At 38.4% G+C, this 14,484-nt stretch overlaps 1 protein-coding gene across 4 annotated transcripts in view; it reads right to left on the bottom strand.

Moving 5' to 3' along the window:
• TRIP12 (thyroid hormone receptor interactor 12) overlaps positions 1 to 14,484 on the bottom strand; it is a 101,058-nt gene that overhangs the window by 35,005 nt on the left and 51,569 nt on the right. For all 4 annotated transcript variants that reach the window (XM_063132176.1, XM_063132177.1, XM_063132178.1 and 1 more), the window contains 12 exons: positions 13,504 to 13,599; positions 12,071 to 12,219; positions 9,180 to 9,215; positions 8,761 to 8,856; positions 6,887 to 6,979; positions 6,558 to 6,719; positions 6,133 to 6,201; positions 5,882 to 6,047; positions 3,600 to 3,717; positions 3,310 to 3,466; positions 2,423 to 2,576; positions 1,067 to 1,295 (listed from right to left, as the gene is read on the bottom strand). In XM_063132176.1, the coding sequence (XP_062988246.1) occupies positions 1,067 to 1,295; positions 2,423 to 2,576; positions 3,310 to 3,466; positions 3,600 to 3,717; positions 5,882 to 6,047; positions 6,133 to 6,201; positions 6,558 to 6,719; positions 6,887 to 6,979; positions 8,761 to 8,856; positions 9,180 to 9,215; positions 12,071 to 12,219; positions 13,504 to 13,599 (1,525 nt within the window). The remainder of the gene's footprint in view (positions 1 to 1,066; positions 1,296 to 2,422; positions 2,577 to 3,309; positions 3,467 to 3,599; positions 3,718 to 5,881; positions 6,048 to 6,132; positions 6,202 to 6,557; positions 6,720 to 6,886; positions 6,980 to 8,760; positions 8,857 to 9,179; positions 9,216 to 12,070; positions 12,220 to 13,503; positions 13,600 to 14,484) is intronic.

The following is a 14,484-nucleotide window of genomic DNA, read 5'->3' as shown; positions in this document are numbered from 1 at the left end:
AGAGACAGCCTCCTCTCATATAGGCTTCGCCAGGTTTTACATTCTGAGAGGAGAGCCCTTGCTCATTGTATCACAGCCTATTGTGGTTTGTTTGGCCATGGAGGGCCTTCTCTATTGTGGTGCCCATCATGTGGAATGATCCCCAAATTGAGATCAGGTGGGCTTCTAGTGTGGAGCGTTTCCACTGACAACTTAAGACACATTTGTTTGCCGAGGTGTTTCCTGACTGCTGCCACTGCCAGTTAACCTGGTTATTCTAATGAGTTTTTATTGTTTTATTGATTTGTTTTATGACTGTTTTATTGATTGGCTTTATGGTATTTTATAATATTTTGGTCTTGTGAACCATTTTGGGATTTTTTTTTTAAAAAATGAAAAGTGGTATAGAAATCTTCTGAAGTAAATAAATAAAATAACCAGGCTCATATATTTTATATATGCAATTTATAAATCAGTTCAAGGTAATAAATAATATTCGTTAATTAAAAGGTAAGCATCTTTTATTTTCTAAGGTACCACAATGTCCTGGTACATACGTAACAGCAATTTGTGGGCTCTTTAACCCATGAACTGCCAAAATCTAGCAGGACTGAATGTGTGTGCTGCATTGTGCGCACTCACCGGTTCCACTTTAAAATACCAACCTACGATCATTCTGTTAATAGGTCATTATCATGTCATCCAAACTTGGACACTGTGGGTTGTTTAGGGGTGAAGCAGCCCAGAAATAACCCAACAAAACCCCATGAATTAACTTCGGGTTGTTTAAGCTCTAAAAAACCCAGTGTGTATGAGTTTACATATCACAACCTATAGGGTGATAGTAGATGGTTAATATATAGCAGAAGCAACAAGAATGGACAATGCAGCACATTCGATCGCTGCAACAATCCATGGGTTAAACAATCCATGGGTTGTTACGATGTTCAAACTGGTCCAATAGTTGTGATAGTTTTGCCAAACACAGAAGTCTTAAATGATAATGAGATATCTTAAAGGTCAGCTTGCATTCCAAGACTCTAATTTTAGTCAAAATGAACTGCTAGATTTAAGAAACAACAATTACCTTGACACTGCATGGTTTTTCAGCACATCCTTCAGAAGCTCAGCATCAGCAAAATAAATTATCCTAAGAATTGCTCTAAGGCACTTGTGTCTAACAGCAGGTCCAGCTGAAGAACTATACACTTCATAGAGAACACCAAATAAGGTTTTAATGAAAGACTTAGCCAGTTCTGGGTCTTCTTTCATTAACTGTGCTCGAGCATCATCCTTTTTCGATTCTGGATGTCCACCTAGAGCAGAACACATTGATTACTGAATATCATGGGGGGCGGGGAGTATTAAAAGCATTTTTATCCTGTCCTCAAAGGAAATTTATATAAATAGCATAAAGTTACAGATAGCAACATTCACAAAAATCTGTAAAACAAACCAAACAGGCTATTTTAAATACCATTAAAAATACAGAAGAAATTATTATGCTCAGAAACAAATCCATTGTTCTTTTTCAGGTTTACATGCATGTTTGCAAAGGTACTTATAATATTCGGTTGGAAAGCTTTTGAATTTGACATTTCAAATTCTAAGACAGATACTTAGAGAAAAAACGATAATCAAACATCCTTTTACTAGACTGATTTATTGAAACAGGGAGTGGCAACTTCTCCAACTCCTTGCAGAGCTGCTCCCTTTTATTCCATACTGAACACCAGCAGAAGTCTTTTTGCCTTCCATTACATGGTGATGTCACCATCCTGAAGTATATCATCTTGATGCTGCCAATACTCAGTGTGATTCCAGCTGATTAGCAAAGGCCACACTACATAAGTTATATCATGCTAGAGGCCAGAACGTATGGCCAAAGTGTGTCACATGTTGACCACTTGTGATTTAAGAAATAAGCCATATAAAAGTTATACAGAAAGCTATCGGCTAGACCCAGGTTACGACAGTTGAATTTAGATCCCAGTGAAATTAATTGGACAAGTGAATAATAAGTACAACTAACCTTGTCTTGATCAAATCCTATCACTTACACACACACACACACACACACACACAAAATATCTCTCTCTCTCTCTGGAAAACTTAACCTTTTTCAGCATGGATACCAAATTCAAATTTGGAAAGGGTCTCGGAGGGCTGTATTCCAGCAGTGGTCAGCAATGTCATTTGTACCAATTTCAACATTTCCCCATCAAACACGCAAGCCACAGCTCAATTCTATGCATGTCTACTCAGGAGTAATCCCCAATGCAACAGCTTTCATGTATGCGAAGGACAACTCAATTCTAACATTTAATTGTAAAATTAAATGCCTTTAAATTGCTGTTCTTGTTGACTGGAGAGAAGAGAGAGGGTTTCCTGCACAGCACTGACAAACACAAAATGTGGAATGTATTTTAAGAACATAACTTACTAGTGTTGGTATTGGCTAAAGGATTAGGTTTTCTCTGAATGGCACGTGCTGTTCCAGTATCTTCATTGATCTGCTGCATAGAATTAAAGTCAATTGTATAAACACGTCCCAACGTAGACAGACTTATTTCATCTTCACCAACCTGATGAGCTGCCTGAGAACAAATACAGAAGTTTAAATACAGGTATTGACCAGTTTGGGATAATCTCCCTTCTCCCTACACTGCAGTGAATGACTTTACATGAATAAAGATACAGTGTTTTAAACGTAACATCTATCTTGCTTAAAGTACCATAAAACAGTAGGCTGATATAAAGCCACAGAGATTTGTTTTCTAAGAAAAGTGTTCTCTACTCTCATGGGGATACTATATAAAGCTAAGCTGAAAGATGAGATGTTATGGACAGAAAATGAAAATATGAGTGCAGGTAACATCGTCATATGTGGGCCATGTCACAAATAATGCTTTAAGAATGTTTCTGCTTTTAGCCTGATTACATGTGCAATTGTCTTGATTTTGTTTAAACCACCCTGGGAGCTTGCTTAAAGGGCTGGGTAGAAAATTCTAGAATAGTAATATCATATAAAGATTTATTTTCTGGACAGTAACTTAAATTTAACATTCCCAGAGGCTCCACATCAAGCTAAATATTTTAATGACGTTGTTATTCAGGAAAAAACAGACAAAAAAATCCAGTCTTCTGAAACAGCCCATTAATTAGCATCAAAATGTGTCTACTAGTATTTAGCCTGAGGAGATCCATAAATGAAGTTTGGATTAGTATTTGTGTATGTAAAACTGTATACATTCATGACACTGGCCAGTAAGTGATGAATATACCCCGATACAATATGCAGATGTTTATAGTATATACTGACAATACTACCTCTATTATCCGGCTATCGATTCTGTTATAGGGATGCCAGAGCCCCCTGTCATCTCGCCACTGCCATATTGCACCATCTGTGTTTTGTGCATTTCCTTTCTTTAGCATAGTGTCAACAGCAAAAATCCCTTCTTTAGGCAGGCATGGCATCAATTCACTGAAAAGAACAAATCAACACTTTGTTAACAGCGACTGTGTGTGTTAGTGAAAGTAATAGCAACCTTCATTTACGTGTATTATGAATCAAGATCCTAGGCAAAATCTGAAAGAGAGACTCACAGAAAACATACCAGATAAGTGACGTAAGCTCGTACAGTTCCTGAGGACTTCTCGGAACAAGGTCTATTTGTTCTTGACAACTCCCATTTGAGGCTCCACAAAGAAGAAAGTGAAGAGTTTCTGCAATATCTTTTTTAAAAAAAAAAAAAGGAAAAAAGACACAAACACAACATTACTCTGCCATGTTCTGTAATAAGTGTTCTTTATATGCCTCTTGGAACAGTGTGCTTCCAAGAAGAATGCACTTTTTTAGTATAAGAATTAATTATCCACAACAAAAATAAGTGAAAGCAATCCAATTCCAAAGTACACATATGGCTTTTGAGTACAGGGGACATATTTCACTGCAAAAATAAAAGCAGCCCCCCTCCACAGCGCTGGATTTTGGCAACTGTCAGGATTTACAACCAATGAAACTGATCTTGGACCTTATCAAGGTCTTTGGGCTTAACCTGCATGCCAGATCTATCACCCAGGAATTTGTTATTTTGGGAGCCAAGAAGTCAATGTACTCAATTAGAATGAAGAAGCTGACTTGCCAATGGTGGCTTCTGCAAGCCACAGCACCGTCTCCCCACTCACTAAGTCCTTCAAAATTTGTTATGTAGAATTGCAAGTAATGCAAAATCTAGTTCAGAGCAGTATGAAATCTGCCAGATCTGCAGTCAAGTCCATGCTGCATCAACAGCAAAGTAGAACATCTCACACCACACGTTTCTGAAGCTTGCCCTGTTGTCTCTAAATACTCTTATTTTGCCCTTTGCATATGGTGGAATACACAGCACAGAAATTACTTGCACATTATGCAGCCCAGTTTAGTGTGTAAAGTAGCAGGGAAAAGATGTTCATGGGCATCTGGATTTTGAATATAACACCTCAATTTAACCAAGTTAGAAGGTAATTCACAAGTTTTTCTTAAAATAACTCCATGTCCACCGTATATTTGTCAATTTCCTGTTCAACTTTTTCTTGCTAAAGGTTTGACAATTGAGAGCAAAACTAGAAACTGAAAAATGTTTGGTGCAAATGCAGAAAAGAAGCTGCTAACAGCAGTGTCCTGCTATTGCTATCTACCCTCAAGGAATTCTGGGGGTTGTGTTTTACAGAAATCCTTGGAATAGAATATATGCATCCAGTGTCAGTTAATATCTAGGAGGAAACTCTGCTCAAATTTGTTTTCTTGATCCATTTCAGTCAGGCTACAGCCTTGTTATCTATCACAAGAAACAGAGAAACTATCTCAATCACTCTGTGGGATGGCAGGTGCTGTGACAGAGATGGAGTGAGTGTGACCCTATTGATTCTCTTGGGACCTCTCATCATCTTTCAGTGCCTCTGGCTACAGTATCTTTTGAGGGGGGGCCTGTCTGGGTTGGTAGCAGGGGGTACTACTTTCCAGTGGTTTTGTTTATTCCTGGATGATTAATTCCAGAAGATGGTGCTGGGAAATTTCTGTTCAACTCCTTGACATTTATGCTTTGGGGTCACACAAGTTTCTTAAAGAGAGAAGTCTACATCAAAGACACAATTCAAGGTTTTGATTTGTTTTATTTCTTGTTGGGAGGCGTAATGAGAATCTTGATAGAGCAGGCTATGAATACTGTAAATAAATAAATCCATAAATGAAATAATTTGTGTTCTCCCCTGCACCCATTCCAGTGCCATTAATACAGCTAGATATAAAACACAGACCTGGTTCACACAGGTATCAATCTGGAGGCCTGATCCACTGTTTTAACTGGGCCCTAGTGGAACAGGCTTCCAGCATTGATAAAGTACATGACAGATGGGATGGTGTGCATGAGAGGGTGTACTGCCGGCAGCATGACCATCTCTTCCACATATTCCTCCTATGAAGGAGCCAGTTGTGGGTTGTGAGGCAAAGTGCCCACTTTTTCCACTTTACTGCTCAACTCAAAATTGGCTCCTTCATAGGTTGTGCAGTGTCACATGCAAACCCAGACCTCTGGGTGGTTTAGGGGCTAAGCAACCCAGCAATTAACCATTGGGGAATTTTAAACCCTAAAACAACCCAGCAGTCCGGGTTCTCATGTCACACTGCTCAACATATGAAGAAGCCAGTTGTTGGGTGTTGAATGGTAAAGTGGAAGAAGTAGATATGGCTCAGGTAGTGCACCCGCTCGTTCATAACATCCATTTTTAAGCCTATGGGTTGCTGTTACATGCAAAAAGGGTCACACGCTGCAGTAGTTTCATTGACTTCTTGCAAACATTTTACTTTTCAATCCTATAGACCTAACAACTGGTAAAGAGAATGTCAAGAGCAACTTACTTTGCTTCATAAGTTGAACTGCTAGCGTAGGACAGTTGGAGCACATTAGGGAAAACATGCGCACCACCATGATGAACATCCCTGAGCTCAGAATTGGAGGAGTCACTACTAGGAGCTGCTGAATATTTGTGAGCAAGTCCTTAGAGGCAACCTGCTGAAGCAGATTCTTCAAGGAAAAGAAAGGAGAAGTTTAAAGATCATCCAATCAGAATCTTTTTGCCATTATGACAAAGAAAGAAAATAGATGTTACCTCTTCATGTTGGAAGTTGTCCACTAGGCGTGCAAAACAGAGGCAAGTGCTTTCTACTGACTTTTTGTCCTATGAAGTGTAAATACAAATATTAAGTTTCAATATACAGGATGTGGTCTGTCAGACATATCAAGGAATACAATTCTGGAATTGTCCTGTTAAGGATTTGTCAGACATTAAGTGAGAAAGAAGCAAAAGAACCTCGCCCAACTTTGATACCCAAGCAAAAGTCACAGCCTAAGGAACTGGTACACCTTTTACATCATTTTGCTACAAAAACCACCTTAATATGAAGTATCAGCACCTCTAGTAGGCTTCAGTCTTAAGAGTGAGTGAAAACCCACCATGGAACACATTGATCGCCCTAAAGATTCACATTACACAAAACACTTTAGAAAATAGCTATGATCTCAACAGCTTCTGACCTGATGGGTTAGCCTTTGGGTAAGCAATGGTAAAGAATCCGCAACAAAGTGAAACTCATCAGGAGTGATGCTCTGGCAGCAGTTGGCAGCAATAGCTAGTGCATTCCTCTGGGCATTTATGCTGAAAAATTCCAGATACAGCAGACAGTCTGCCAAGCCTCCCTATAATACAATACAAAAAAACACAAACCAGTTCAAGCAAAAGGGGTGGGGGCTTATATTACCAAGAGAAAAGTATAACTTTCAGGGAGCAATTGCTCTTTGGGGAAGAAAACTCTAGTAAAGATTTTTAAAAAGCAGCTTTTTTTTTAGTCTGAAGAAATACTTACCGCCTGCAGAATAGCTTTACTATGTCTGCGTGATAACATCTCCAAGGCAGTCAGTGCCTGTTCAGCCACATCAATACACTGAATAACTTGCAGCTAGAACAAATGAAAGCGATTTAGTCTGTTTTTCAGAGATATATGAAATAAGGTTAGAACGTGATCTGAACTGCCAATCATTTTCAAACACTCTTCAAACTTTAATAGCTTTTGTTACCTTCTCAATATCCATGATTTAATATCATTTAACTCAAATGCTTTAGTTTTGTAGACCATTTCTGTTCAACTGTCCAGCGTAAACTCTTATTCAGTGCTTAATAACATGGAAAGAAAATTGATTCTCCAGTGTTCTTGAAGAGTAGAAGAGCCAAGCAATTGTTTTTGGATATCCAAGTTCAAAACATTTTTTGTCTTGCTCACATTTTAATATAGGGAATTTTTTTAAGAAAGACCTTTGAAGATGATTACAAGTTCAGTTCTGGTACTACAATAAATTCCTGGGATGAATATGTGGTCAGAGGCTTCCTGTTCCACATTCTAGGACCATGCTTTCACTGCTTCTGCCCTCCCTTTTTGCACCTGCCAGACCTAAGAATTCTAGTGAAGAACACACTAATACATCTAAATGACTTGAAGACTGCCCACTCCTGGCTCAGAAGGACACGCTAACAAAATCCTTTCATTAACAAAACTTGAATCCTTGTGCCTCCAAACTACAGAGGACAAAAACAGACGTTAATCTAACATTTATAATATACTTTTGAAAGAAATGGCAGGCGACATGCAGAGTTTAACAACGGTATGGAAAATCGATCTACAATGCCAAACAGACAATGGCAGCAGCAACAAATTCTGGACAAAAACTACCTTTCAGTATTCTCTCCACTAATCTGAAAGAGTCAGCAATGGTATACAGATGGTACTATACTCCAATTAGACCACTGGGACAGCCCCAGGTTCAAGAATTCTGGTCTGGAGTATTTGGGATGAATTCAGATATTATCGCTTGTATTATTATACCAGAGCCCCTTTTGGCCCTTCTTTCTCTAATGGAGAATGTTAGAGGCAATTTGTCACAATGGCAATTTGTTTTTGTTGATGGCAGCGTGCTTGAAAATAATGCAACATTGTAAAACAAGTGCTGGTGACACAATGCAGGGCTGGTTCTCTAACAGCTGTAAAATTGCACTCTCAAAGTGCTTAATCATGGCAGAGGTTTTTCGGGGTTGGGGTGGGAGCCCAACCATTTTATGGAAATTTGCTTTACCTTTATTATATTTATCTGCAAAAGGCTGGTGACCCACAAACCCCCGGTGCCTCAAATGCCATTCTGGAGGGACTGAATTAAATTACTTTAAACACATTCCTATTCTACTGTTAATGAAACTTAGACAAGAATATGACCATGGGGTTTTCTGTTTGTTTGTTTGTTCCAATGGTTAATCTTTATTGTATTTATTGACAACAAACATTTTATACTATGCACAACTCAATTTAAAAGAATACATCTCACTCATTTATAATAAATATACATCTACTACAATGTTCACCTATAACTAAATCAAGCAACCAGAACAGTAAGAAGTTTAAACAAAGGGAAAAGAGGCTAGGGTGACACCAGTCAATCCTCCAGTTTTCCCCAACAGACAAGACCTCTTGTGCAGGGAGGTGGGAAGAGGGCCCCTATTAAAAGTTTGAACAAGGCCTAGAGATATTATGCTTGAACACTGTTAGCTTCTCAGATAACTGCTGGTAGCAGAATGGTGGGCAGATAATTAACCTACGATTTCCTGCTGTCACGTGAGAACAGGGCCAATGAGAAAACCGCTTCAGAAAACCTTCAGTTCCAACCAATTCTAGGTTGATAGTAACAGCATTACCTTTTCCAAAAAAACAGGAATTGCATCTACCACAACAGCAGATGATCTGGGAAGTGCTTCCATCATATAGGTTAAGGCTCGACAAGCATGATTCATCTGCAAAGACAAAAGAACGTAAGAGCAGCTCTGTTGGATCAAATCAAAGACCAATGTAGTCTAGCATCCTGTTTCCCAAAATGGCCAACCAGATGTTCCTAAGATGCCCACAAGCCCAAGAGCAATAGCACTCTCCCATTTTTATCCCAAAGCAACTGGTATTCAGAGGCATATTGCCTCTGTTCCCGGAGGTAATATACAGCCATCACAATAAGCAGCCATGATAGATAATTCCCATCACTATATAGCACATGTCAACTAGCAAGGCTTGTTTTGAGATTTACCTGAAGCAGCATTTAACCAAGCGTGCATGAAATACTTACAATGTCAAAGTTGTGCTCCATCTGCAGCAAAGTTATCTATGAACAATATGAAAAGATTAGACATTTCTCAGCTTAAAAGAACAGGTTTTTTTTACATTCTAACAATTTGTAAGACTGCTGGGAATTCAAAGTCCAACTATTTAAAAGTTGACAAGCTGGATTTTATGATGTTATTTTGTACATAAAAGTGTTTACAAGCAAACACAGTCACTGTTTTCAATCTTCAAGTGACTGTCTATACTCATGATCCTGACTAAAGATATGATTTAAGAGTTTAAACAGGTAAAAATTATGTTGCGCACCCTATTAATTTGGTCAAGGAGCTTCGACAATGTTGTGCCCTGGAGGCTTGAATGTTTCAAAAGAAACCTTGGAAGCATTCAGAGTCACTCTCATTCTGCCCATTCAAGGCATGGAAGGTCCTAAAACAATGCTAGGCGATTTTTTTACTTCCCTTTTCTATCACCCAGAGATATGAAACTGCATTCTAGATAAAGGCTGAAGATGTGGATTGAGGTAGTGTGCTTTGCAGAAAGTACTACAGGTTGTATAGAATGACAGTTGTCTCTATGAAGTAGGCCTGGTGAAAGCACATTTCACTATTGCTCTGGGGATTTTTCTGGCTTCTAAGTGGCCTTTTAGGAAGAATTCAAGATGCCATAGTGCCCTTTGCACGAAGACTTCAGACAATCGCAGTGGAGGAAGAAGCCATCATGGCTGCTCCTCCCATGCCCACTGCACACATGATCGCCAGCTGCATTATTCCCTGTGATGCAGCACAGGTTAGTGTGTCATCTGAAACCAGGCACGGGTGAGGATGTCACACACTTACAACCCAAGTTGTGCAGTAGAAGTTGTAGGGTGGGTACAGCCCTCCCTCACGTGCCAGGTTCAGACAACCTGAGCTACAGTGTGGAGAATGCAAATGGTAGTCGCGTGCACGCAGCACGTGTGGGGGCAGAGGGAACAGTCATGATTGCTTCTTCCCCCACTGTGATTGTCTGAATAAAGCCTACAACTTCGATGAGACCCAGCCAGCATGGCCAATGGTAAGGCATGATGGGAGTTACAGCCCAAAACACCTGAAGGGCACCACATTTGGGTAGGCTAGTTTAGAGCGTAGGTAACTGAAAATCTGCCTCTATCCTTATGCCCCATGACAGTTTATATATCATCCAGCACCAGCAACACTCATAATAGTCTAAACAAGTAGCACATAGGGGGACTTCTGATCACCACATTGGATTGTTATGGGAACCTTAAACTCTGAGCATGCAGGGGTCTAACCCAATTTATCCTTACAGCCCCTTGTGAGATAGCTGGCCTAAGAGAGAAAGATCAAGATTTGCCCAAGACCAAAAAAGTCAAGCTTCATGGCTGAGCAAGAATATAGACAAACCTGGATTCAATCCAGATTAAATATTCTACCCACTACATGGGTTCCCAAAATGGTTAAACAAGAAATGTCTGCTAATTTGATACTTCATTTTTAATTAACAATTTTTCATTTAAGCAACCCTTACATATTATTTCCTAACAAAAAGAGAGAAAATCTAGAAGGTAAGTATAGCACACTTATTTTGCTTTTATATTTCTGTATCAATTCCTTAACTAGAATCAAAACAGTAAAAAACAATTCAGATATTATTTTTTACAGTGTTTTATTTATTTATTTACAATATCTGTATATCACTCCACATCTAGAAGTAGTTCCGGAGCGGTGAACTTAAGAGATAAAATAGTAAAAAGATACAAAATTAAAACATATTAAAATTATTCTTTTTAAAAACTGAAATGAAAAGAACTCCAGTTCACTTTAGAGTTATTCTGCCTCTGTCTATTCCACATTTACAAATATTAACTCACAGAAGAGCATAAATGGTTGTAGACTCATAAAGTATCCCAAATCCAAGCAAATGTAGGACTTGAAGGCTAACAACACCCCCTCCCCAACATTATCTTGACCTTTGCTGAAAAACTAAACAAACACTCCTGCAGCTAATATGAGACTAGTTGCATTCTCAATTAGCTGAAGTTTCCAACTATCTTCAAGGCCAGCCCCACATAAAGTATGTTGCAGAAATCAACTCAAGAAGTAACCAGGCATGTACGCCTGTGGTCTACCAAGCAAAACGAGAATATGCACATCAATTTTATGGAGACACTATCATATTATAAACCTGCAGTTCAGCCTTCCACAACCTGGCATCCTCCAGAAGTTTTAGATTGCAACTCCCACCATGCCTGACTATTGGCCATGTTTGCTGAGGCTGATGGGAGTTGTCACCCCAAACACCTGGATGACACCAGCTTGGGGGGGGCTGTTTGAGAGGAAGCCAGGTCCTACTTAACAGAAAAATTACCATATTCTCTTGTAGTAGAGTTATTCTGTGTGATTAAGCAATTAGTAAGCACCTTTTCCCAACATCCCAGGTAGTGCAGTCATTCAATCCTAAATATGAACTGCATCCCACAAATATATGAAATACTTAATATCAGAATAAATTAACTGAATTTGGTTAAAGATTCCGATCCTAAGTAACTACAACTTACTAGAAGTATAATGCTGTGTTCCTTCAGCAGTCAGCTCCTTTGAAACACAGCAAGGCCTATCTATTAGCCTTGCAAGGACCAACTACTTGGCTTCTCCATGCCCTAGTTTGTAGATTGTATATACTGTGTCCAAGTAATGTCCAGAAAAGCTATGTACACGGTATATTTAAAAATGAAAGATGTTCTCCTTGCACATTAATTCAATGAGCCAATTGATGAAACCTTGCTCCAACACATTTGTAGAGGTTGTGGAATTGTTAATTATTTACTCTTTCATGAAAACACAGAGGAAAGGCTAGGATTCAAGTTCAAATGAGCAAATGAGTATTGATCCTTACCAAAGCTGGCACAACACTCTTGACTGGAAATCCTCCCAAAGTTTCTTCATTTCCCATGACCAACAACTGACACATTTCTATCACAGACTGTAACTGCTGGCTTTCATCAGTGGCCTGGAGCCCCTGTAGAAGTTGCTGAGCTTTAGAACCTAGAAAAATAGAGGATTTAAAAAGCATTAAGCCTTTTAATTTCTACTATGTGTATCTGTCACAGAGCTGTGATCAATCATTTTCATTGATCCTATTCAGATGATATGCTAAACCATTGATGGTTAAGCATTTTGAGCTAAACATTATGACTTAGCATGTCATGTGAACCATTCAACACACAAATGGTAGAGGCTTGTCTTACTCCTTCTCATACTGTCCATAGTAATATGTACTTGAGACTTTCTGGTGATTAATTAGTGCCAAGCCCTGGAAAACATTAAATAATGGTCTTGTCTTCCTATCACAAGTACGGTTGCTTAAGTCTAGCATTGTGTTACTATGTCTTTTCATTATGAATAATTATTTATTATTATTTACATTTTTATACTGCCCCATAGTCAAAGCTCTCTGGGGGGGTTACGTAAGATTAAAACAATTAAAAACAATATACAAAATTTAAAACCACAAAAACATACAACATACACAGAAACATGTATCTAAAAACAATTAAAAACAATTTTATATACTATAAAAACAGATCCAGGATCAATGAAGTTCATTAAATTATGCTGTGCTATTTGTCATGATACTGGAAGAATGCACGTTGATGTGGTCAGAATGTTAATGAGCACCCTTATAAATAATAATTAACCTACTGTGCACCTAAGTAGTCTACCAGCTAAGAGGAACTAGAAACCAAGGTAAATTGTCCTTCTGTACAGCGTACATTGGTAAAATTTTAAGAAAAAACTTTTCCCCCACAAAGTTGAGAGCTTGAATGTAAATCTCAGTGTGGTTAAGCCATGTGCATGTACTTGTGTAAAGCATGCATCATTTGCCTAAACCCAATAAAATACTGAGGGCAAGATATATTGACAGAATTTTCTGAATATTCAGGGCTTACTAAACTTTTAGAAAAGTTTAGAAACTTTGAATCCAATTGACCAGAGTGGTACAATACTGTAAGGATATTCTATTAAATACACAAAGTTTCTCCTTTTGTCAAGATAAAAAGGAGTAGTTTTCTAAAGATAAGAAAAAATTACTTGTACAACCTATTTCTGTACACTGCAATAAATTGAACTTAAATTCAGGTGATTATGAACAAATCTACAGGTCTACAAGCTTGAAGGCCAAGTTGGGCACGGCTGATACCAGGTAAAATCCTGAGTTACAGGTACAAGATCCAATTATTCTAAGGATTTGCTCATTAGAAGTAGTCCTACAAGTAGTTAGAGATCCAAGCTACAGAGATTCTAAAACACAACAGTTAGTTTACTTACTAGCTCCGCTTCCAATTGTCCGATGGAACAGCTGCGACATTCGAGGACCAAGAGGACCAAACAGATGTGGAGGAAGTCCTCTAGCTTCCAATAGAGCTAAATCCAAAAAAGTTAACATATTTATTTGAAACTGAACCTATTATTCACATATCATTTGTGTCATTAAATCTTATGCTGGAGGTAAATTTCATAGGAGTGAACCAATCCTAGGAGTAAACTAATCCTTACAGCAATTTTCATTTTAAATATTTTAATTCCTCTTCTTTGTGATGGTTTTAATGGTTTGGGCTAAGTTAGAACTGCTAAGATAGCAGCAATGTTTGCATGCATTTATACAGGTTTCTATTTCTAAAAGTACCTGTCCCAAGGATTAAACACAAGGCAATATCCAAGCTTTGTCATTCTGCTAGCATAAATGATGTTGCGCTAGCAGAAATTAGATTTCAAACTATGCACAACCTTTGCACAATCTGTTGTGCGACCAGTTGCACAAGCATAATGCACAATGAAAAGATTTGGTGGAGCTCTGCTAGCGCTATCCGAATTTGTATTACCTTTTTTTAATGGTTACAAGTATGTTAGACAGATCCCGTCCCAGCTAGAGATATTGAACACTTGGTTAAGCCAGATAGAATCCAAAAAAACACTCTTCATCCTCAACTGAAAATGGAAGCTCAGATACTTGTATAAGGTACTGCTTTAGCTGGGATCAAAGAAAATGCCTATTAAGGACAAAGCAGAATTGAATTCTCTGTTCTTCTAAAAGACAATAATAATAAAAATACATGGGCTGCAGGCTGTCATTTAGGAGATAAATGCCTAAGGAAGTGGGAACCCTAGATCCTACGAATAAGAAGGCACAATTATTCACAACTTTTTAGAAAATGCTGGATTTTACAACAGCAGATATGCAGTTTCTTAAATCATAATACCATTTCCAGCATGTTCACCTTAAGTATTTGCTATGCTGAATCCGGCTGA

The sequence above is a fragment of the Elgaria multicarinata genome, chromosome 8 (assembly GCF_023053635.1).
Source record: "Elgaria multicarinata webbii isolate HBS135686 ecotype San Diego chromosome 8, rElgMul1.1.pri, whole genome shotgun sequence".
NCBI lineage: Eukaryota > Metazoa > Chordata > Lepidosauria > Squamata > Anguidae > Elgaria > Elgaria multicarinata.
Note: the sequence above shows the minus strand (reverse complement) of the source record. Positions and strands in the feature narration are given on the sequence as shown.